This window comes from Leptodactylus fuscus, chromosome 4 (assembly GCF_031893055.1).
Source record: "Leptodactylus fuscus isolate aLepFus1 chromosome 4, aLepFus1.hap2, whole genome shotgun sequence".
NCBI lineage: Eukaryota > Metazoa > Chordata > Amphibia > Anura > Leptodactylidae > Leptodactylus > Leptodactylus fuscus.
In genome coordinates, this window is record NC_134268.1 from 76,388,689 (window position 1) to 76,414,486 (window position 25,798).

Consider the following 25,798-nt stretch of genomic DNA (forward strand, 5'->3'; position numbering starts at 1 on the left):
CTGTACGTGACCTGCCCTCAGATGACCAATCCGTGACCCTGGGAGTGAGCTGGGCAAGCTAGGGGGCGCTGCTAGAGTGCAGGCATGGAGGGCGGTGAAGGGGCCGGTCATAGAGGAGGAGGAGGAGGATGCCAGGAAATAACAGTGGCGGTGAGGGGCAGTGCTGCTGCTGCTACTGCTGCTGAGGAGGAGGAGGATGAGAAGTGCAGGCATCTAGCAGGGGGAGGAGAGTCTTCACTAGGGATAACGCTGAGATTCAGCCCCATGCTAGCTGCACCTTCGGCCATACACCACTGCTGGATGCGCAGTCTGCTGGCCGCTTAGACGAGTGAGCTGCCATTATACGACAGAGCCGTCACAGCGAGGAGACATGAAGCCGTGTGAGGGAGCCTGGAGCAAACAGCATGGAGACCAACACAGGCTCCAGCAGCAGGGGGATGACAGTAGCAAGGCTCGGTGTGCTGAGGCGGGGGAGCAGACGTGCTGTGGGGGGCGCCACACTGCAGGAGACCCCTGGAAGGAGTGCATGGACACAGCTGTACAGCTGGCACTCAGGGCTGGTCAGGTGAGCTTCCATAGGGCTGACTACTGAACCCATCCATTCAGCAGCTTAGCTGGGTGTCAGGACTTCATGAATACGTGAGAATTGTCTTTACCAAGATGTCCTCCCAGAGCCTCTTCATACCCATCCATCCCCCTACAGACAGCCTTGTATAACTAGCAGGATCTTGTAGGTCATGACCATGGGGGGCTCAGACCAGCAGCAGTTCTCATAATAGCCTGAAGTACATTACACAGATAAGAGACACTGGAGAGCCATGCCCACATTTACTGACATAATGATGTCACTTGTGTCAGGAACTGTTCACATTGGTTTTTATACAGATCATTTTATTACCGATTCAGCCCAACTTGTACGTGGTGTAGAATTATTCTCCTATGGACATTATAGAGCTGGTCCAGAGGGCGGCTCACTCCAGAGGACTTGTCACCCTGCATTCTGCCCAGTCACATTAGGTGTATGCAGTGGTAACACTCCCTGTGCACATGCTGAATGAATCCATAGGCTTCCGCTCAGCCATTGGTATATGCTAGATTGGTTTCTGTAGGTTGTGACAAAAAACAGCGCTTGCACTATTTGAGAGCTCACTGTATTCTAACCGACTATGAAGCAGTGAGTTCTATATACATGGCCATGGTCAGTATCCTATCCTACTAATATTATAAATGTGAAAGTTTGTGTGTTTGGATGTTTGTTCCTCTATCACGCTAAAACGCCTGGACGGATTTGCGTGCAATTTTCCACAAACATAGTTTTCCCTTAGGATTGAGTCACAGGCTACTTTTGGTGCCACTAAACAACATGGCTTCCTAGCAGGAGACTCACAAAAGCAGGACTCCTAGCCCCAGCTATAGACTCACACACACTGCCTGGCATTTCCTGCCTCAACCTGCCTGCACACTCCTTACTGTCACCTCAGGAGTAGCCCTCACTCTACTCACTCCAAACACACAGCTATGTACTATCACTCCTCCTACTGTATATTACATGTATATACAGCTATGTACTATCACTCCCCCTCCTGTAGCAGGACTCCTAGCCCCAGCTATAGACTCACACACACTGCCTGGCATTTCCTGCCTCAACCTGCCTGCACACTCCTTACTGTCACCTCAGGAGTAGCCCTCACTCTACTCACTCACATTTACATATAGCTTTCCACTATACATACACAATACAACACATCACATTGTAATTACATGTATCTCCTATCACATGCTATATACAGTACCTGATACATATATACTCCTGTACACAGGCTGTATATACTATATAATTACATGTATTACCTATCACTGCTATATACAGTACCTGATACATATATACTCCTGTACACAGGCTGTATATACTATATAATTACATGTGTCTCCTATCACTGCTATATACAGTGCCTGATACATATATACTCCTGTACACAGGCTGTATATACTATATATTACATGTATCTCCTATCACTGCTATATACAGTGCCTGATACATATATACTCCTGTACACAGGCTGTATATACTATATAATTACATGTGTCTCCTATCACTGCTATATACAGTACCTGATACATATATACTCCTGTACACAGGCTGTATATACTATATATTACATGTATCTCCTATCACTGCTATATACAGTGCCTGATACATATATACTCCTGTACACAGGCTGTATATACTATATAATTACATGTGTCTCCTATCACTGCTATATACAGTACCTGATACATATATACTCCTGTACACAGGCTGTATATACTATATATTACATGTATCTCCTATCACTGCTATATACAGTGCCTGATACATATATACTCCTGTACACAGGCTGTATAACACATCACATTGTCTGTATCACGACATACACAATATAACACATCAAATCACATTTGCTAGCCCACCAAACTTTTTAAAGCACTTTTACAGTTTCACACGTCTGTGTCCACCCAATACTCAACTCACCGCAGACGAAGTCGCGGGTAAAAGCTAGTAGGAAATACAGCCCAAGCGTGGACCATTTCTTTCCCACGCAGGACTTGGTCTAATTTAATTTACTCTGTATGGCCACTTAAAGTAGATCTTTCACTTCCTTCGCCAAGTCCAGTTCTTTGTATCATTTAATAAGTGCTGCTCCACTGATTCTGGAACAGTTGGATTCTTTTCTCTAGTCCCCACCGTTCCTGAGCAATAGTTTTGGTACCTGATACAGTCTCTGTACTGTCAAATGGACTATGTCAGGCAGGAGAAGAAGGGGTGTGATTCTGAGCTCTGACACTGACTGCCTCTGATTGGAGATCTGAATCACACCCCCTGCCTGACAAACAGTACAGAGCCTAAAAATTGTATCAGACCCCAAAACAAACTTCACTGGCTGCTTGGGAACAGTGAGGGCTGTCAGTGGAGAAGAGCCTATGAGCAGGTGCTAGGAACTGGAGTAGGTGGGGGTGGTGAAAGGTCCTCTTTAGTCTTAAGCCCGCAGTCAAAAAGTGGTGTGGGAAAAAGTGCAGTGGAAACGCATCACGGTTTTTCCCACAGCGCTTTTCCCAGAAGTTTTTCCTCTGCATTTTTCAAATTGCAGGATTTCTGCTGTGTATTATTTTCTGTAGTGTGTGGATGGGATTAGCCAGAATCCCATCCACTGTGCAGGTAGTGTAAAAATGATGTGGTTTTTTTTTTTGTTTTTTTCTCGTCTCTCACTCTGTTGTTTTGTTTTTGTTGCCCCTCAGCTCCTTTCCCTTCCTCCTCCTTTCTTCTCCCCTTCCCCTCCTCCTTTTGTCCTCTGGCATCTACTTGGGGATCTCCCCGTTATCTATAGTGTAACATGTTGTTGCCGCTATCTGTTGTCGCTGTATTTTATGCCTTTTTGAAAACCAATAAACGTTGAATTAAAAAAAGAAAAATGCTGCGGCTTTCCCAGGTTCCCGACCTAAGGGCTAGTTCACACATGAGTATAAGGGGAGGTTTTTGACAGCGGATTTCGCGTCCAAAACCTCCCCTTATAATGGTGGTCTATGGAGACCGCCGGGCTTCTGTTCTCCGCTAGCAGCGGGCTGCTGCTAGCGGCGAAAAGAAAGGACATGTCCTTTCTTCAGGCGGAAGCCGCGCAGGCTCAGCCGCGCGGCTTCCGCCCCCGGCAGCTCCCTCCTATGTCGGCTCATTCATTTGAGCCGACAGCAGAGGGTTAAGCCGCGACAGCAATGGTCGCGGCGGGCGGGTTTTGACAAGAGAGAGACGTGGCTCGCCGCGTCTCTCTCTCTGTCAAAACCCGCGCGGGCAGTTCACGTGTGAACTAGCCCTAAAGGAGTTTTCTGGCCCCATGTTGATTTTTCATACTCTTGATCTATACATAGGAAGCAAGTGAGGCACGGAACGGAGCCTTGTACCATAGATGTACCATGTTGTCGCCCATCTGACATAGATCTGTTGATGAATTCCCCCCCCCCCCCTTATGTTTTAAGCAGCAGGGATCTGCTTTTTAAACTGGTGACACAATACCGTAAAACCCCTTTGAGGTGACCGTATAAATTTGCAGCACCAAGATGCTCAGTATGGATGATGGAACTGAAAATCTGTCACAGCAAATCTGGAGTGGTTGAAGGGGTGGTCTTCTCAATGAGGTGTTATTTTGGAAAGGTTTTCCTGTATTGTTTGTTTTTGTGACATCAGCTGGTGCAGTCACATGCAAGAAGCCATAGAAATGCCATTGCCAAGCAATTCACTTTACATATTAATGAAGCTGGCTTGGAAGGAAGTAGCGTACCGTATGATGTCTTTTTCTTCTAATCTTGCTTTTGATGTTTTATTACATTGTGACCTTTGTACGTGATTCTGCAACACTTGTGTCTGCTGCCAAAATAGCGATATGTATTGAATGTGAACAGCAGCTGTCCTCCAGGAAGTGAAGGTCACACTAAAACTGCACATCACCCCCTCCCCGGCCCTACAAAGACACTGGTTTAGGATGCAAGACCATTGCCTTTACTGATTCTCCCGTTTAGAACATTTGGTTGCTCTTGCCTTTAGCTAGTATTGTGCTTTATAGACCTATGCGACCGGCTGATACTCTCCTAACACATTTGTATTTGCTTTACAGTTGCTGCTATTATTATATTGTTTCGGGCTATTTTTCTTGAGACAGATTCTCAGTATCTTTCCACTTCCCGTCAGAAAAGCTATTTTTGTAGAACAGAGACATAATGATATACTCTCCACCATTGTCTCTGTATAAATCCCCCACGGCTCGCTCTTATAGGCCCAGCTATAGATAGTTATGTCTATTTCTTGCTTATATCAATCCAGTATAATTATTAAAAGATTTTTTGCAATGAAGGCTTTGGGATATTTCTAAATAACACCAGCAAGGCTTTTCTTGATGTTTTCCATGTTATTTGACGCAAATGCAGACTTGTGCCTTTTATTTTAATAGGAAATATCAGCTTCAAAACCATTGACCTTTTCATGCGTAAACATCCTTATCAAAACATTCTAAGTATAAAGGTTTTTCTTTGTAACTTTTTTCTATTTTATGGTGTAGATTGAACTTTAATATGATACCAAAACAGGTCCAGTATGTTTTACGCTCGGTTCACCCTAACATCATATCTTCATTGTTTGGGTCCATTGAGGATACCTGAACAGTGGAGAGAACTGCTAAAACAGCGGTAACACGTAGACTCTAATGGACCCCATTGACTATAACTGGGTCCTTGGGTGTTGTCTATAAGTTATAAACGACACCCATTATAGAGACTATGTTAGAAATCTGATGCAACAAATAACTCTGTAAGCCCTGGGCAACTACAATCCCCAAGCGCTGAGGCAAAAACAGTCCTGGGTGTGCTACGCTCTCTCCTAACCGGAGCGGAACCAGGTCCTGGAGTTCTTCGCCAGAGCTCCTAATGGTGGAGTTGGACTTGGTAAAAGTCCAGGACCCAGATCCGCAACCGCCCAGAGAGTGATGCACACCCAGCGAACCCCAAGTAGGAGGACCCAGACACTAACCTTAGAGTGAAGTCCAGGAGAGCAGGAAGGTTTGGAGAAGCAGGCGTGCAGGAAGGTAATCCAGGGAAGTCACACAGATACCAAAGGAATAAATTTGTGATCAAGCAAGCCGAGTTGTTAACTGGGAGGTCATGTGGTAGCAGAAAGCAGAGGCAGAAGCGTAGTCAGTATAGCCGGGTCATACACAGGAGGTTAGCGGAGTAGCCAAATCAGGATCCAAAAAGGGAGGTCAGGAGGAAGCCAAAAGGTCATACACAGGAGGTCAAGAAGGTGCCAAGTCAGGATCACAGAGGAGAGGTCTGCAAAGCAACCCGGGTCATATTTATCTAAAGAATCCAGGTATAGGGTAAGGAGACAGGAGAGGCTCGTTGCTAGGGGAGCTGATGCCGTAGGTACCAGCGGATCCCCCTGACCCCAGAAGTGCCGGTTCTGGCTCCAGGGGAAAACCGGAACCTGCATCGGGACCAGCAGTCATTCCGTTGCTGGATACAGAGCAGGCCGGGAGCCTCCGTGCAGCGCATCAGAGGCCCCGGCCCGACCTAACGGACTATGGTGCAGATGTGAACATAGCCTAATGCTAGGAGGACTTTTCTCTCTGCCAGTTTCAGTATAAAATCAGCAGGAACCCGGCAGACCACATTATACTTTGGTATTTCTATTTATTAAGTGGACAGTGTGTCTGTCTTTCAGGTCCCTGTGCGAACCCAAACACTAGTGTGAACCCAATATTAATTGTATGTTTTACATAGAGCTTTTATTAATGTATTGTGTTTAAATTTATTATATAGTCATCATTGTAATACCTGAGAAAGGTCCTCCTTTATATTCTTGTCCATCCCTGACCATGAGCTGGTATTTGGACTTGCTGTGAGTAGCACATGAAAATGCCGTCTCTTCTATGACTGTATATACAGAGATAGGACCTGATCCTGATTTTTACTATTGTTGACCACTGATCATATCTTGTTTGTCCCACTCAGAAATCCCCCTTAAAGGGTCAATCCATTTTATGCTGTATCTGGCTTTATGCCATCTATTGGAGTAACCATTTGCTAGGTAAGATTTCCAGGTTTAGCGTGAAATGACAGGGATGTGTCAAGTGTCAGGATGTTGCGTACCTATTTCAGTGTGGTGCAAAGTATTTCCTGAGTGGTTACTGTGAAACTCCTACATCTTCAGTTACCGTGTTCAGCATGTGCAGAGCTACAGCAATACATGACTAATCCTGTTCTGAGGCACAAAGCTCTATAAGCATAGGTACATGTTACAGCATGTAAGACATGAAAGTGTCATTGCTGTATTACTTTCTCCATGGCGTATTGTATGCTTCATATAAAAATGCAATTATTTACAGATGTAACTCTTCTTGGCAGGTGGTCAGAAAAGCTCTAACAGAAGAAAAGAGGGTGTCTACCAAAACTTCAGTGGTGGACCTTGTGACCGAAACCGACCATTATGTGGAAGAGCTGATCATTTCTGCTCTTAGAGAAAAGTTTCCTTCTCACAGGTAAATGATCAAAAACGGGCAGCCAGATGCTCCGTCAATATGATACATGTATATAAGCGTTCTGGAATCCAGCTGTCAGCCCAATGTTCAATATAAAGGACAAACTGTAATGTACATGCCTCTGTTGTTCCAAGTGATTACATAAATCCCACCCCCACCCCCCAAAAAAGGTGGTCACCTGACACAGCTTCTGGATATGATCCGGTAAACTTATATCATTAGGGCTGTTCTTCCCTGTAAGGTCATGTTCACACATTTGGCTTTTCACAGCAGTTTGGCCCATAGTCTGTAAATGCCACCCCCAGATGGTTATTTTTAATGGAAATCTCTTCTGCAATTTATGAAACACAAATTTTTCCACACATGGAATTGAAATCTGTATTGCAGGAAGAAAAAAAACCCATTGACATGGAAACTGCAGAGGGGTAGCCACATGCGGTTTACGCTAGGTTCATCATAGCATTGCCTCTCCATTGTTCTGGCCTGTAGCAGGACCAGAACATCAAAAAGGCAGACCGCTAAAATAGCAGTTACACATGGAGTGTGATGGGGTATTATGGGGTCCGTAGACACTTTCCTCCACCGATTTTCAGGCCGGCACTGTGACAAAGTCTCCAATTGAAAAATTCACATCTAAATTGTCACATAGCATTTCCAGTGCTGCATGCATGGGAGAGAAAATAAGCCTCTACCCAACCCCTTTAAGAAAACACACAAACTCTAAGGCCGGGGCCCCAAGTTGTGTAAATACAGTGGAAAATAATATGGCATTGGTGAATGGGATTCTAGCAAATCCCATACACATCCTTGAGAAATTATACGCGCAGCGGACATACTGTGTTTTTCAAAACCATTGTGGTTTTTCCCGCAGTGCTTTTTTGCTACGGCCCGCTATATGTGACCTTAGTGTAAAGCTGGGGCCAAAAGCTTCAGTGGGTGTTTTTTTTTACCTTTTCTCACCTGCAAGTTACTCTGTGGGCCTATGTGACACTGGCCTAAAGATGTGGGGAAAAAAAATTTAAACCATAGATTTTTTTTAATAAACTACTATTAGATAATATAAAAAGTATTATATTTACATAATCATTACGTAAAATTGATAATTTATCTGGTTAGTTAAACTCAAAATGTGTTATTGACGGCATTTCATTCTAACTACTACTGTGTAGGACTCTGCATGGGAAATGTAATTGAAAAGACTGAATCGAGCTGTAAATTTTCTATGTGCCATTACCAGGCACAAAAGTAGGTCAGCAGCTTCCTATATTGTCTGCCTGCACATGATCACCTCCCTCTGGATCAGCTGAAATGTGATGCATTTAAGACTCCATAATGGCAAATCGCACATCTGTGAAGGTCTGATGTATTCGCAATAAAACTATTTTGGAGAATATATATATATATATATATATATATATATATATATATATATATATATATATATATGAATTCTGTATTTCCTCCAGTAAATGTTTGTGTAAAGCTATGTTCACATCATGTCTGTCATTAAAGTGAGTCTGTCCTCACCAAAATCTCTTCTCAATCACTAATATGGCATTTTGGGGGCTGTTAGTGACGTGGTGAACAACTGCACATGTTTTGTTTTTTGGTTTTCCCAAAGTAGAATCTTACGGTGTAGAAAATCCACTTATTTTATGTATGCAAATTGTGGGGGGGGGGGGGGGGGGGTTTCACCCAGGGCATGACTCTGTCTGCTGGAGCACTTATTCTTGCTACACCCTAACGGAAAGATTGGTGAAGCAACCATAGGTGAAAATGGCCCAAAACGGCTCACTTGCATACAGATTAAAGCCTAACACACTGTTTACCAATAAGTATTTGGACACCCAGTAACATTTGGCGGAGGTGGGGTTACGGTCTGGGGGTGTTTCTCCTGTAAAATTGCAAAAACCCTCACAAAATTGTAAATTTAATAAACATTGCTGACATAGCTTTGGTGCCTTATCTGCATATTAACCCTTTTAGCAGTCTAACACATTTTAAACCAGTAAAATCTTAAACCAGTAACATTTTATCCCTTCCTGCATTCAGTTTTTACCTTTATTTCAATGTAGTTTTAAAAGACTGTGTATTTTGTGGGTACATAAAACCTTTTGATCAGTTTTTATTACTTTTTGTGTTTGAGATGGAGATGATCAGAAAACATCAACATCAACATCTGGCATCAACATTTTGCAGATTTATGGCATTTATAATGTAGAGTGAATAACATACTAATTTTATTTTCGGGGTTATTTCGGATGGGGTGATGCCATGGTACCCTTCCCCCTTGGGTTATCTGAAGGACCAAATGATAAAATAATTTTCTCCTCTCCCTGCACTGTCAGCTGCACAAACTGTTTAAAGTGAAAGTGTGAGTATATGCACCTTCGCTTTAACCAGCAATATCTCAAAATCTATGTTGGCTACAGACATGATCTTGGCTTTAAAATAAAACCAGGATTGTAGCTCTAGCATCTGGGGCTCCGGAGTTAGGGCCCGTTCCCATGGAGTAAAGCTGCGCTCATTCTGACACGTAAACATGTGTCAGAGTGAGCACTTCAAATCAGAATCCCATTGACTTCAATGGGTTCTGTCTTACGCGCGCTACACATTGAAATCAATGGGAGGCTTTTTAGCCCATAGATTTCAATGTGTTACGTGCGTTAAACGGAACCCATTGAAGTCAATGGGATTCTGTTTTGAAGCGCTCACTCTGACACGTGTTTACATGTCAGAATCAGCGAAGCATTACTCCCTAGGAACGGGCCCTTAAAGTTACAGTCTCCCTGAACATGGCCTGGTAATATGATTTGGCCACCTAAAGTATTTTTTTCTGTCCATTTCTAGATTTATTGGTGAAGAATCTACCTCAGCAGGTTCCAAGTGTGTTCTGACTGACAGCCCAACCTGGATTATTGACCCCATTGATGGAACCTGCAACTTTGTACACAGGTATATCCTAAGATTTACTCCTGCTTATGATGAACCTTGACCAAAGCCTCCATTACGTATCTTCTCCGTTTCTTATGAATCTGTATTCAGTATATGGAATGGAAAGTTCTTTTTCATATTGTCCATAGACTGCTATATTTTTGTATTGATAAAAGCCATAACTCTAGTTCCCAATCATGGCACAATGTACACAGGGCAACAAGAAACACAAAACAGCCTGCGTTCCCATCTGCATTAGAGGCTCTGTTCAGACACTCAGTCTTAATATCTGCCGAATTCGCCGGACAAGAGGTCTGCATGCTAGATTGTTTCAGCTGTCACTTTCAGTTTAAAAGAAGACTATGGACACCCGACAGATCCCATAATAGTCCGTGGGATTGATCGATCTCCGTAAATGTCTGCTGCTTTGGTCATCCAACAGACTAGAACAGCAAACACCCTGGTGCAGATGTGAAAATAGCCCAAGATGTTGTTTTTTAAAAAAAATATATTTCATTTACTTAATTTTGAAGACTTTAGGATGTTCAGCTATTAAACAATTGTGGGATATATCTAAGGTGTGTGTGTATATGCTACAAGGTGTTTTAAAAAAAAGGCTGGGTGGACTTTGTAGGGGTGTAGACTTCATTATTTTTCACGTCGCTCTTGTCTCTATATTTTTTTTATTTACTTAAGACTCTACCACTCATTTATTCTAAGACTTGAACACTGAATTGAGTTTATTTGCTTCCACAGGTTTCCTCCGGTGGCAGTCAGCATTGGATTTGCTGTCAATCGAGAGGTATAAAAAGTGTTCTGTAAGTTGGTAACCTGAGATTCCTAATGGTATCTCATAGGGGAAGGGTAAGAGGTTGTTTTCTTCTTAAATGACATTGAAGGAATATTATTAGTAAAAATGAAACCGAAAATCTTCTTGAGTTTCTGTAGACAAAGTAACTCTTGTTCCTACAGCTTGGACTACTCATGTGAGGGTTGCTGCACATTAAGTTATGTTTCATAGAAGTTCATGCTTTTGATCCCGAAATTCTGACCAATGTTTCTCAACCTTTTTATGCCAAGTACCCACTAGTGTAAAAAGCTCCCTTTGAGTACACCCCAAGGAAGCCACCAGATATAAATGCAATACGTGGAACAAGTCAGCCACAGCCAAAGTTTATACTTGTAAAATGGGGCACGGATCAGCCCTCCGGATCAGGGCGCTGCATGTGCAAAAAGAAAGAAAACAGATCCAGCTCCAGCCAAAATATTCTAATAAAACATGACTTTTAATATTGTTCTCTTAAAAAAGTTTTTTTGTATACCTGTACAGCGTAATCACCTAAGTGCAATAAAAAATATATCAAAAATTGAAAAATGCAAAAAACATGTCAATCCACAAAAACATTAAGACAAAAAAACACAAAACCTACATTGACATGACGATACCGCTGACGCATTTCAAGGTGTTGTTACCTCTTAGTCATAGCGAAGAGAAGTTTTTTAAGAGAACAATATTAAAAGTCATGTTTTATTAGAATATTTTGGCTGGAGCTGGATCTGTTTTCTTTCTTTTTGCATATAAATGCAATGCTTGTGCTGCTGTTTTACTGGAAGCATAACTTTATACGCTGTTCTATTCTTCCCATGTAAGTGACAGTCACTACAATGGCCAACATTGTTATATGCCGTTGGTGTCTGAAGTCTGATAGATCTGGTACTGGAGTGGGATTTGCATATTTGCCAGTAGTCCTCTAGCTGTGGCCAGTGATTTTATACTGTGGTGGCCATACTATAGTTGGATATCAGAAAATCTGTTTCAGAGCTGATGGCAGTCATACAGTATACAATGTGTTAATCTAGGAAAACCGTGAACTACAGCAACCTGACCAACACTTAAATGCTTCAGTGAGCCCTATCAACATCAAAGCAGATGGTAGAGAAGCTGTCATGGGAAGGAAGGGCTGTAGGCAGAGGCCATGTCAGAAGTCAGTCCAGCATCTGAGCGTAGTGTTCACCATGCTGCCAGCTGTCTGCACACCTTGCTTCTGCTCCAAGGTTCATCTCCCCCTGTCATGAGCTGCACATCAGCAACTCATGTACCCTAGCAACTAGCAATAACATTGCTGAAGGATAGGTGAGCACATACCTGCTGGGGAACATGTACCACACCTTGAGATCCACTGCTTTATTTTGACTATTTATCTGTCTTTTAGTAGAGATTTATTACAGACTGTCAAATAAAATAGTTTGGTGACTTGAATTCCTGAGCGGTATAGTAGAGCTGCTTGTACACATCATGTTTCTTTGCTGTACCGGTAAATAGAAAAAGAATTGTGTAAGTTTAAGCACAAAGAAAAAATACAATAAAGAAATTAAAGGGCTATTGCCCATCTGGGTTCCCCAACTCCTTTGCTACCTGATGAGGTGGTGAATCACTTGCATGTCTGAAGGATTACAAAAACAGTTGAGCAAGCAAGAGATCCCTGTTTTTAAAACAGGCGCACATCTTACAGGTGGGAAACCCATTTATCAGATACATGAAGTAAACACTTGGCAACTTTTGCCTGTGCAATACCATGATTGCCTATGTTTGTGCCAGTCGTAATTGATGGCGAATGCTGTCTGGTAGAAATCCATCAGGGCTGGATTTCTACCACTGTCTGGCCATGGCAATGCAACCTCATTTATCATTAGGGGAGATGTAGAAGCATGACATTGCCATATGATGTGGTGGAGTTACATGTTGTCATGAGTCTCTAAGCCATATAGTATTTAAAAATGGATGTGGTTAAGTAATAGTACAAGCATGGCAAGGTTCTATCCAATACAATCCTCCTGCCTTAGTTAAAATGTGAGACCTGTTCGCTATGCCCTGTTAGGACATAATGAACATACGTTTATTGGAATATTGGATTCCTAACCTTAAAGAAAACCATTCACTATGACAGAGGCTACTTGAATTTAGTTTGTCTCATGGCCAGATTCAGTTGTGGGCTACATCATATAATATATCATTTACATAGAATAGAGTAGGGCTTCTCAAACTTTCCAACTCTGTCCTTGTCAGTCAATCAGTTAATTATACTGGGGCCTTACCTGCAAAGAAATACTGCCACAGAGTGCCAAACGAATGTCATAGAGCAGCTCACATAGTAGGAACACTATTTCAGTACAAGATACATCCGTATCAGTTCTAAATCAGCATGCAATGTAAAACACCTTCTTAGACATGCCACGCAAATGCCACTGCAGCACAAAATACTTAAGCAGTAGTACCAAACACCACCATATGGCCCTGCAGTACTGTATGCTCTTCTCCACCTACTGTATATGTTACATAGTTCAGTGTGGATTGCACGATAATTCCTTTACTGTGTATCTGTCATCTGTTATCCTTACACCACATCCATGCCATGTGCTTTGGTTTTTTTATATGTTTAGTGGCTGGCACATAATTTGATACAAATGTTGTGTTGCATTTGGTAAACATTGCAGATGGAACGTTTTAAATTACATAGGTGAAAATGCAACGTCCATTCTTGAAGGATGCTTTGGTAGTCGGAGAAACAGCGACAACAGTTTTCTTTGTTCTTTCTCACAGCTGGAATTTGGTGTAATATACCATTGTACTGATGAAAAATTGTACACTGCAAGAAAAGGGCAAGGAGCATTCTGCAATCAAGAAAGGCTTCACGTAACTAAAGAAACAGGTCAGTAAGAGGAGTTTTCTAGGCCGTCTGCTGTTTAAAATAGACTGTCATTTTAAGCAAGTGGAGAAAATAGCTCTGTATTTGGGATAGGAGAAAGCACACAGTAGGTAAAATTGGTTTATCAAGAAAATCCTGTGAAAATGATCAGCTGAGTCTTCATGTCTTGTAAATAGAAATACTTTTCTTAAAGGGAACTTGTCAGGAGGTTTTTACACAATAAACTGACCCCATCATGTGCGGAATGAGGTAATTCCCTTTCCATTACTGCCTTACTGCCCCTCTATAATCTTTTTGTGGCAGCAAAGTGAAGTTATATATGTTTGAAAGGATAAAGAGTCATATTATTATTATTATTGTTTATTTATATAGAACCATTAATTCCGTGGTGCTTTACATTTGGGGGTTACATACAATACACAAAATATACAGGTAGATATAATACTAACAATGACCAACTGGCACAGTGGGGTAGAGGGCCCTGCCCGCGAAGGCTTACAATCTATGAGGGAAGGGTAGAGACAGAAGGAGAGGGGGAGACTGTACAGATGGTAGTGCGGTGATAGTCATATGTAAACTACCCTAAGTAGTCACGGGGGCAGGAGGTAGAGTCAACCTAGTCACACTCTTTCTACTCACCCTTTCTGATGTCAGGCAGGGAGGGGATTGTTGGGAATATGTCAGGCCCAGGAGGTGTGATTATCATAGGGTTAGGGTATGGGGGCACTCGTCCACATTAGGGAGAGTGTTCGCCTATCATAGTTGGGAATCTGTTCCTTTTGGGACAGAAATACTGATTTAAGCAATTAAATCCACATTATGATTAAAAGACTTTATAACTGAGTCGTTCATGATGTTTAAGGATGCTGCCCTCTATAGGGTGGTGTACAGAGTGCACTCTGTTCTCCTAATTCCATCCAGGAGACTAGATTTGCATATTTTTTACCTATCATAGGGTTAGTGTTACCAGGCTGAAGCTGCTCCCTGCCCCAGTGACTAATTAGGATAATTTACATGTGACTTTTTATGCTTTCCAACATTTATTGATCTCATTTCATTGGTGCCTCTCATTTAGAGAGGCACCAATGAAAAGGGAATGACTTCATCCTGCACATGATAAAGCCAGTTTATAGTGGGTGAAACATATGACAGGTTCCCTTTTAAAAACAACTGACAGAATATACCTAGCAAAAAGTCTTTCAGGCTAGGGCTAAGCTGTGACCAAGGGACAAGACGGCTGTAGCATGTCCAAAAATTGCTGTATTACTCTGCAACATTGCAGGTAATGTAAGTGAAAGGTTGCTGCTGCAGCTCTTGGTCACCAAGCAGATAAAACCCTGCACCTCAGCGACCTTCATTTACAGTAGTTGTGATGTTGCAGGTTGACACTGTGATCTATGGGTGTGGAACAGCTGCCATAGTCAAAGTTTCTGTGCAGTCCTAGCTGTATATGTGTCTTCCACTAAAGTTAAAATTACCACTTAAAGAGGACCTTTCACCAATTCAAGTTCTTGACATCTGTTAGTAGGTGCTTCTCCACTGATTCCAGAGCAGTTGGAATTTCCTCTCTAGCCCTCTCCATTCTTGAGCAGCAAGTGCAGTTAGTTTTGGTACCTAATGTGCTAGCTAAATTCTGTAATGTCAAAAGGGTATTGTCAGGCAGGGGGTGCGACTGCTGTACCAAAATCAGCAGTGCATATTAAATGATGTAAAGATCTCAAATTATTGGAGGTGGTGTTGGGTCCTCTTTAACTGACCAGTAAAAGTTTAAGGAGGCTTGGCAGACCTTGAGAAATTCTGTTACTGCTACAATAAATACATGAAATATATATTTGTTAAAATAAATGTATATGGAAAAGCTTACACTGCACCTCTGTCCATATAGTTCAGCATTCTGTCAGTCTCTGTCCAGACACCATTTAAGTTTTAAATCTCATTCTCCTTGTTCTATCAATCCCATGATGCCTCAACATAACAGCATATGAGTAGCTAGAGACAGTACCTTCTTGGACAGCTGGGGAACAGTGCAATTACAAAAGGCCCTAAATATACAGTTCGGAAGACTGTATTGTCCTCTTCATTATTACTGTGGGACAGGAACCTGTCTAATCATCAGATCACATTAGTGATAATGTCTCACCTTTTTGAGAGATTGTGTGGTACAGTCCATCAAATCTAAGGAATTATAAGGTTATACATGAAGTCTTCTGCCTGAGATGATGCCCCCTTGAGGACACAGAAAGGCCTGTTATTCCCAAGGGGACGCCATGAGATCACATGATCTCACTGAAGAGTAGGATCCCATGAGTTTTCAGATAGAAAGCAATAACTAAGGTGATTCAACAATCTGTAGTTCTTCTTTAAAGGGTTGTCCAGTTTATTAACAACATTTGTAATATGTGTTACTCTCCTTTCTAGGTATTAAGAACTCTTTCATTTTAACTGAAATCGGTCCTAAACGTGATCCAGCAACTTTAAAACTGTTTTTGGGCAATATGGAGAGATTATTAACTTTTCAAGCCCATGGGTAAGTGGCTGCCTGTCCTAACACTACTGTCTGTTGTAGATGTGTCACAATACCATAATTTGGTCATCAATGCTTAGTATCATGTCACAATACTTCTTGTCACCAGTAAGATATAGTAACAAAAAAAGGGAGCCGTGAATACTTTGAGATTTCTCTTGGAGGTGCACGATCAGTTTCCTGGACCGAGGAACAACGTAGTAATTTAGGTAAGTAGAGCTAGACCGGCATCACTCCGAAGAGTATGTTTTAAAAAGTAACTTTTAATCCATATGGTTAAAAAATACAGAAGATGTATAATAAAGTGGTGAAAAAATAGAGGAAAAACATGTTAAAAACTCCAACGCGTTTTGGAGTACAAAATTCCTTAGTCATGGCATGTTCAAACAAAACATGCTGGGTTTACAACACACAACATGTAAATTACTTGTTCAATTACTTTATCTCAATAAAGCTGTTGCAAATGCAAGAGATATACTTAACCTATTCACAAAAATATACAATTTCAATAAATATGTGTATATAAATGTCATTCTCCTTATTTATACAAATGTTTACAATATACACATTTAAATCCTATAAAAAAGGCTTGCATTTTCTTACGTGTATATATCAACCGTTCACATCAAGTCCTTACAACTGCGGCACTATGTTTGTACGCAAAGACTCCCATTCATTTTTTCTGTTATAGTCATGTGGTCTTTTTCCACCAATGATGTTACTCTAGTATGTTCATTCATAATTTTCCACCAATCACGTGTTGTTTTCTCACCAATAACACTACATTGCCTAGTAAGAGCTAAGCTCCCATCCATTTGTCTATTACAGTCACGTGGTTTCTTTTACCCAATGATATGTTTCTACCGTATCTAATGAATGGAACTGATAAACACGACAGTAAACACCACAACAGCAAAATGTAAATACTATGCTACAGAGAACCTACTCAAGTAGGATAACCAAAAAATAATAGCAACATGAATGCTGCAATAGAACACTACGTATATAGCATGTATATATGTTATATCCCTCACGGGTAAAAAATACACTATCCATTAGACATAGGGATGGGAGCCTAGCTCTTACTAGGCAATGTAGTGTTATTGGTGAGAAAACAACACGTGATTGGTGGAAAATTATGAATGAACATCATTGGTGGAAAAAGACCTCGTGACTATAACGGGAAAAAAAATGAATGGGAGTCTTTGCGTACAAACATAGTGCCGCAGTTGTAAGGACTTGATGTGAACGGTTGATATATACACGAAACAAAATGCAAGCCTTTTTTTATATGATTTAAATGTGTTTATTGTAAATATTTGTATAAATAAGGAAAATGACACATATTTATATACACATATTAATTGAAATTGTATATTTTTGTGAATAGATTAAGTATATCTCCTGCATTTGCAACAGCTTTATTGAGATAAAGTAATTGAACAAGTAATTTACATGTTGTGTGTTGTAAACCCTGCATGTTCCTTTATAAACCAGTTTTGAAGTGTTTGAACAACATGCCATGACTAAGGAATTTTGTATTCCGAAACGCGTTGGAGTTTTTTAACATGGTTTTTCCTCTATTTTTTCACCACTTTGTTATACATCTTCTGTATTTTTTAACGATATTGATTAAAAGTTACTTTTTAAAAAATATTCTTCGGAGTGATGCCGGTCTATCTCTACTTACCTACATCACCAGTAAGATGGTTGAAACAAAATTATAAAAACTCTGCAAAATATTTCATTAATTATATTTACAGAGGTTTTTCTTTAAAATATTTAACTACTAATTGTCTACAAATTTAGATATGTATGTTCATCAGAAAGTTAGTTTAAGCCCTTTAAACCTTAGATGCCCCCATAACACAGTCTCCAGGTAAGCAGGTTAAGGAGTCTCTTTACATCATAGGGTGTGCTGTACAGTTCACTATTAAGGCATGGCTGCCTATTACATTACTCCAGGTCAGTCAGCTTGTACAGCATATAATATTTGTATTCCCTATAATTCTGGAGCATCTTGATGAATGAATTTACATCTGGCCCGTGCAGTCTACCAGACTGTGTAAGTACACACATCTTTGATAACCAGGTCTTACCATTCTTCTTGCCAATGTATTCATCTATTTCTAGGAGAAATGGAAGAGGAACCACCCAGCATCTTAAAATGTACCTGTCACACAACAGATTAGTTTACTGCTATCTTTGTATATATAATATACTGGATATTTTCTGAAGTACTTAGGTCTAAAATGCAAACTTAAAGGGGTTTTCCAGGCAAAAATGTATTTATTTATTTTTAAAAAGGTCTGTTAGTGCTATTAATGGGTTAATAAGTGAACCCATATACTTTTAGTGGTGTTTTGAGTGATTTGTGGATTTCTTTGGGAGTGCCAGGCATCTTCTGCATTTGTTTACAAGTGTAGCTTCCTGCTGCCTTAGCTGATGCAATGCATTCTGGTAGTTGTAGGCTCTCACACTATCTCCCTCTAACTCTTTACCCCCTCCCTATCTCCCTAGCTATTCTTCCCACTTCTAGCCCTTCCCAACTCACTCAGCTGCCCCCCATACCCTATTTTGCGTTACCTTTCTTCTTCCTGTCTTTCTTCTGCGGCGCCTCCTCTTTTTTGAATGCAAGCGAGCAGCACTGTGCCATAGCCTTCAATACATCTCTATTGTGCAGGCTCCCACTTTGCGCAATAGAGGTATAGTGTCGGCTTCATCGCTAAGCCAGAACTCTGGCTCTGTTGCGCATCAGTGTGCTGACATCAAAGAAGGAGGAGGAGGTGTTCCCCCGCATAAGGAAGCCTAGACCAGAAGAAGAAAGCTAAGTACGATGGTGTGTATGGGGGGGGAGAATAGTAGTGACGATCCATTTCCGGGAATGGGGAAACGGATTGTTACCGGATAATAAGAAAATGTCCCTGGGGCGGTCACATGACAGCCCCAAGGATATGGGTTTTGATTAATTATGTAATTTAGAAAGTAGGCGGGGGAGGGTGTTTAGATTAGTGTAGGGTTTTATAGTTATGCTGGACAACCCCTTTAAACAAATTCTAAATTTGTCCTCTCTTTTTTGACAGTATTCGAGTGATTGGTAGTGCCACCCTAGCCTTGTGTCACATAGCATCAGGAACTGCTGATGCCTATTACCAATTTGGATTGCACTGCTGGGATTTGGCAGCAGCCACTGTAATAATCCGGGAAGCTGGAGGTTTTGTGATAGATACATCAGGTAAGTGTCAAATTTTCTTGCAACCCATTTCCTTGCATACCTACATTACTTTTTTTCAACTGTTATAAATTCATCCGCTAAGGTACAAAATTAGTTTTAGAATCTGAATTATGCGACTCACGAGCTTAAACGGTTAAGCGCATGGGAGTACACAGGAGGGTCGGTCTCACGGTTAAAATTGGCTCAACTCCAGACTGTCTCCTGTTTGATCTAATAGACACCATGGCGTGTTAATTGTGCACACTATTACTTGATGTATCATTTATTGGCCGGTAGGTGGAGGGATTCTGCCTTATTTATATTAATAAGTTATGAATTTGACATTGGCCTCCTGCTTGGTTTCTGGTTTTCAGTTTTGATTTTTTTTATGTCTGCAAAATTTTATCGTTAAAGTCGAGATACATCAACCACTGTGATAAATTTGTGCGTTATCAAGTTTACACTGTCTAACCATTGGTATATCTGGACTTCTGCTCTTTAGTATGTCATGACTACTTTTTCCTAAGTATTCATAAGAATTCAGCAGATGGATACCACAGAGTTCGCAAGTGATGACTTACAGAAGCAGATTCCCAGAACAACAATCATGTCATATAAAAGTACTTTGTAAAATATCATTGTCACCCATAGAAAGAAATAAGTCAAATTGTATAAGTCACTATAACTACATCCATCCCCCTATCCCTACCATTGTTTGGTCATTGATGCCACTGAATACATGCTTTATTCCATCTTCTTCCAGGGCAAACATTCTCCACTATTGTTTCCTATAGCTTCTTGTTAGAACAGAGATACAAAACCATGCATATGCAATCCTAACAGATGGGGCATGTGTAGTGCATGAATAATTTCCTTTAGGATGGCTGCCAGTGATCCAGTTCTGAAGTGCACAGAGCAAAGGGCACTAGTTGTCATTAGTGTCATTTGTTTAAGCATAGATAACAATATTTTGAAAAATTCAAAAAGAACTCTTAAAAAATTTGTTTAACATTAGCATTCAAAAAAAGGCTAATGTTCCCTTCACATTACCAGAATAAAACTTTAAGACTAAGGACCGATGTTGCAGATTTTGCTGCATTTTTTGAGCCAAAGTCAGGAGTGGATTTAGAAGAAGTTAAACGTCTATATACGACAGTTACAAATATAACAGAAAAACAAAACCAAGGCGTAGTGTCTTGCAGGCCTCACCTATGAACAAGAGGCCAGGGGTGAGACCCCAGCTGGCATTATAAAACAAGCGAAGATTAGAAAGGGGATTGAAGGCCCAAAAGTACAGGGCCATAAAAGCAACATTGATACAGATATGAAGGGGGAAATAAACTGACAAGGGGGAACACACGTAAGAAACTGCATTCGGGAGAGCACATACAGGAAAAGAAAAAGGAGGGGGTGGTACAATAGAGGAAAGTATAGCTAGCACCCTCCATCAGGGGAGGGAGGGAATGGATAAAAAAGATAATACTACATCAAAAGAAAAAAAGAGGAATATTCAGTGGAATCATGGAACACCACCCACGGCCGCCAGAGAGCCTCAAACTTGGAGGGGTCAAGGGAATCTTCCGCCACAAGGGCCTCCATTCTCCTTATTAGGAGAAGCTCCTGTAGAGATTCCACCAGAGAGGGCGAAACAGTGCGCCGTCAATTTCTGGGAATGAAGAGTACTGGCAGCCGTGAGAAACTATCCCAGGAGGTCCTTCTTCAATGCCGAAATCTTGCCAGGGATAACTGAAAGAAGGGCCAGTTGGGGAGTCACTGCAATGGAGTGACCACACACCTTAGCATAAAGGGCGAATACAGCATCCCAGAAGGGCCTAAGAACGTTGCACTCCCATCAGATATTGTATAAAGTGCCCTTTTCAGTACCAACACCGGTCAGTCACAGCAGGATAGATTCTGTGGAGGAAATCAGAACACCGGTATTCATTTACATTTTCAAATTACTTTTAAGGCACTCCTGACTTTGGATCAAAAAATCGTAGCAAAATCTGGAACGAAAAACACTACGTTTTTGCACCGAGCTGGAATCACACTTTGGTTTGAATCTCCATAGGAGACTCCGCTGTAGAATCCACTTAAAATTGGGAGAGAGAAAAGTCCTGCAAGGAGGACTTTTCTCTCTGAGAATTTTATAGTGAAATACCTTATTTATTTATTTATTTATTTTTTAAAACTTATACTCCATTATAGACTATGAGGTGTTCTGCGTGTAATCGCTTTTTAAGCAGACACGGTCTCGGTCTTTTGGTCCCCATGTGGGGCCGAACAATAGGGTAACCCTAGCGTAAGGCTCTTGTAATTTGTCTGGTTTAGTGTTCCTTTTCTAGGCCATATCTACTTGCAGACTTTGTATCCTAGCAAATAGTTTGTTCCAACTTAACAGCATGTAAACCGATCTATGAAATATGTTGATAACTGTGTTTCTCTCTAGGTGGTCCGCTGGACCTCATGTCATGTCGTGTGGTAGCAGCTGGTACAATGGAGTTGGCACAAAGTATAGCGCAAGGGCTAAAGCCTATTGATTATGGAAGAGATGATGACTGATCTTACGACTTATGTTGGTGTATCCAAGACTGTGGACATATACTCTCAAATCGGCTAACTTTGGAGTGCAGGCAAACTCTGCAGAAAACCATTGTTTAAATGAATTGTATGTGTATTGTTTTGTGTTTTTTCTAAAATGGATAGAGCACTGTAAGTTTTAAGATCCAACTCGTGTTTGTTACCATTATTTTTAGTCCCTTTGTTAATAAGGAGCTTTTCTTTATTTTAACTGTGCTGGTCAATTCCAGAAGATAAAGATATTTTACACCTGTCCGGTAGTTTTAATCCAAGATGTTATGTGAAATATACAACTAAAATTAAACTTTATTTTTTCACAATCACTTGCTCAGGTAACTGATCCTCTATATTCCAGTTCTTCAATGCAATCGGCTTGTACTAGTCCCAGTCCATATTCCTATTATGTAAAATGTATACATTACTGGATCCCACTCAAGTAAAGCACATCTATAAAATGTTATTTTCAAGTACTGTGAGTTCAGTTTAAAGAGATGATAGAACTATATATAGTGTTCCTTTAAAGGGAATATTTTGGCATAGAGGGTCATAGAGCTTGCCTAAAACACTGTCCCATAGAAGAGTTCTCTCCAGACTACAGGTCTATATGACAGCCGTAAAGCATATATCTGAATGTTTTTGACAGAAGGTCAGGCAAGATGGCTTCACCCATGATCATATACAGAAAATAGAATAACATAGAAAATAAAAAAAACTGCAAAGAAACTTGTCCTATACAATGTTTGATGTTACCAAAGCGGAAGAAGGCTGCTACATACATATACACCTTAATGGTCCAGCTGATACTATACACAATATTTATGGCTCTATCTGAAGAGTGGCTTGGTACCCTACTAAATACTGACCTCACCTGCAACAAAGTGGTGGGCAAACACTGCGCTGAACATCAAAGAGGATACAGATCATCCTAATAAACCGCTCTCTAGTGATTGTGGGAATAAAAACGTAAAGCGCAGTTCTCCAACTTTACTTCTCCCCCCCCCCCCAAAAAAAAAAAAAACCCACTGAAATTGAGGCCTTCATATCAGACCATTCCCCGAGCATCTTAAATTTACATGACCTCACCATGGAGGTTTCCGATCAATTTGGATGAACCCTTTGAAACTTTACTAGGCAAATGGTGGCTTGAACGCAAGGGCATGAAAATATTCCCCAGCTGTTCGAAAACATGGAAAAAGGTGGTCATACACATCCATTTCATATCTTGTACATCGAAACGTGCTAAAACTATTATCTTTAAGATGAAGGAATGTAGTCTCCACCTCAGGCAAGTTTATACAAACTTCCAAGCACACCCAACTGGACCTGCCAGGGAAACTTGGCAGTTAGTAAAAAGGAAATATCAGCTTTGTCTAGAATACACAGGAAAATATTTTAAGACACTAAGAGACCATACTACCAGGGTAGCAAATCCCAGATGACATGAATGTCGCATATATTAATGTCTTACCTAAATCGGCGAAGGATCCAGAATTGACATCATTGTATTACCCCCATCTCCCTAATTTGTATTTGAAGGCATGACTGATAGACTAGCTCCAATACTCCCCAGAGTAATATCTCTAAACCCAGTCAGCTTTATAAAGGACTTGTCTTTGGTCTTAAAAGGGGTTGGCCACTTTCAGACCAATATTGACAAACAAATGAACAATAAAAAGATATACGATATTCCAATATACTTTCTGTATCCATTGCTCACGGTTTTCTAGATTTCGGCTTGCTGTCATTCATTCTGTTACTTCTAGAGGATAAAAGTCTGACCATGGTCATGTGATTTACAGTCCATGGTCATGTGATGTGCACACAGGTGCTGCTTGTTATAGTCACAGCACAATATTCAGACATCTGCCTGGTGCTTACCTGTATACTCATCACATGACCATGGACCATAAATCACATGACCATAGTCAGAGTTTTATCCTCTAGAAGTAACAGAATGAATGACAGCAAGCAGAGATCTAGAAAACCGTGAGGAATTGATACAGAAAGTATATTGGTATATTGTATATCTTTTTATTGTACATTTTGTTAATATTGGTCTGAAAGTGGCCAACCCCTTTAACCTGTGTAGGGTATTTTTAGTGTTGGAAGACGTCAAAGTCTGCCCCACTGTCTACAAATCCTCAGTGACTCTGACCATCAATGTAGAAAGAGACTTTGATATGGTGAACTGGGGTTGAGGGGGCGTTCATGTACCTGGAAGGGTGCTATGAATGTAACCAGTCCCTTTTGTACATACCTAATGGCACTTTATGCCTCCCCTAAAGCCTGAATATATATCCCAGAATTATGTTTTAAAAGGAGACAGTAGGATAGAACTGGAAGGTATAAGGATGGACACTACATTGATTAATGTGGCTTATTTCACAAACTGTCAGGAACATGTACTCTTGTTCCTGACTGACCCCCTCAGAGATCTGACTGTGATTTTTCAGGTATTAGAATCTTTTGGGGCACAATCCATCTTTAAGATCGATGACAATAAATATGAATGCCTAAACTTATTTATTCATCTGCAAATGCACAAGTGGGCATCCCTACAGATACAAGGGCTATGACCTTGCTTGGGTTGGGACTAGGGCCAGACTTTAATTAATCATGGCGCTACTACATACCAGCTATAGAGCTCTCCTCACTCACTCATGACCTGATAAACCTCACCATTATGGTGTGGAAGACAATTGGGGGTGTGGGGGGGAGAACTGATAACTTTCTTACCACCTCTCAATATACCTTTCCCAATGGGAGCACCCACAGTTTCCACAAGGATACAATGAAGTTTTTTTTATTATTATTATTTAATTAAATTGTTATTGTCTTGTCACATGGAGAAAATTTAGGGCTGTTGCTACTCTTCCTAGAAGAGGGTGTCCTGTTATGATCACTCCACTCAATGGACGTGTGTTAAAGACATGAGAAAGAACTCAAGGGTAACAGCAAAAGACCTACTGAAGACCGTACCAACAGCAAAAACGTTTGTTCATGTGACCAATGTTAGGAAAATACTGAACAAGAACTGTGTCCATGGAAGAACACGTCTCATATTGTGAACAAGTCTCGTTTGCCCAAGGCCACCTATATCACTTCTACAAACATATTGTATGGACAGATGAGGCATAAGTAATTATTTTAGCATGCTATTAATTTAAATGCAGTTTACATACAAAGTGGAACTTTTTAGCCCAAAAGTTGTTTTTGAAGGGAATAAAGAGCCCACCAAAACTTCAACCCAACTGTGAAGCATGGTGTCATTGTTTTGGGCTGTATTACTGCCTCAGGGACTGGTTGCCTTGAATTCATTATAGGAACAACTATTTTAAGGGAAGCTACAGGTTATTGAATTAAAGGATTTACTTACTCAATAGAAGACATGAATGGTCCAGTTATTTGTGTTATATTAGTTTAGTTCGATCACGTTTAACTATAAGGACTCCCTTAGATGCCTTGTTTTACAATCAATTTTAGATCCACAAATCCCATCACAATCTTGGCTTTCATGACCTGATTTTATAGCAGAATACACCACAGGCAATAATATTAGGCCACATAATAGTAGCAATGGATGCAGTAGGTAATTCTAAATGGTTCACTTTCTTTTTCTTACAACTGTCTAGTAATGCTAGCAACTACTATATCAATATACATTGATTGCAGGACATCACTTTGTGTATTTTATTAAAGTGCTATCCGCTACATTGTATCTCTGCATGCTGACAAACATTCTTCTTCTCTCAAATTTGATGTGAGTTTAGTATGGGTAAAA

General features: G+C 40.7%; 1 protein-coding gene across 1 annotated transcript; it reads left to right on the plus strand.

Moving 5' to 3' along the window:
* Window positions 1-124: 124 nt before the first annotated feature.
* IMPA2 (inositol monophosphatase 2) lies at window positions 125-22,340 on the plus strand. Its single transcript, XM_075270708.1, has 8 exons — window positions 125-565; window positions 6,925-7,058; window positions 9,909-10,013; window positions 10,749-10,794; window positions 13,594-13,702; window positions 16,118-16,226; window positions 19,307-19,458; window positions 21,887-22,340. Exons 1-8 carry the CDS (start codon window positions 371-373, stop codon window positions 21,997-21,999), a joined length of 963 nt encoding a protein of 320 aa, XP_075126809.1. The 5' UTR covers window positions 125-370; the 3' UTR covers window positions 22,000-22,340.
* Window positions 22,341-25,798: the final 3,458 nt, after the last annotated feature.

Coding starts and splice junctions, on each gene's coding strand:
- IMPA2 (XM_075270708.1), top strand. CDS start 371: ATGAAGCCGTGTGAGGGAGCCTGGAGCAAACAGCATGGAGACCAACAC. Junction 566..6,924: donor TGGCACTCAGGGCTGGTCAG/GTGAGCTTCCAT, acceptor TCTTCTTGGCAG/GTGGTCAGAAAAGCTCTAAC. Junction 19,459..21,886: donor TTTTGTGATAGATACATCAG/GTAAGTGTCAAA, acceptor GTTTCTCTCTAG/GTGGTCCGCTGGACCTCATG.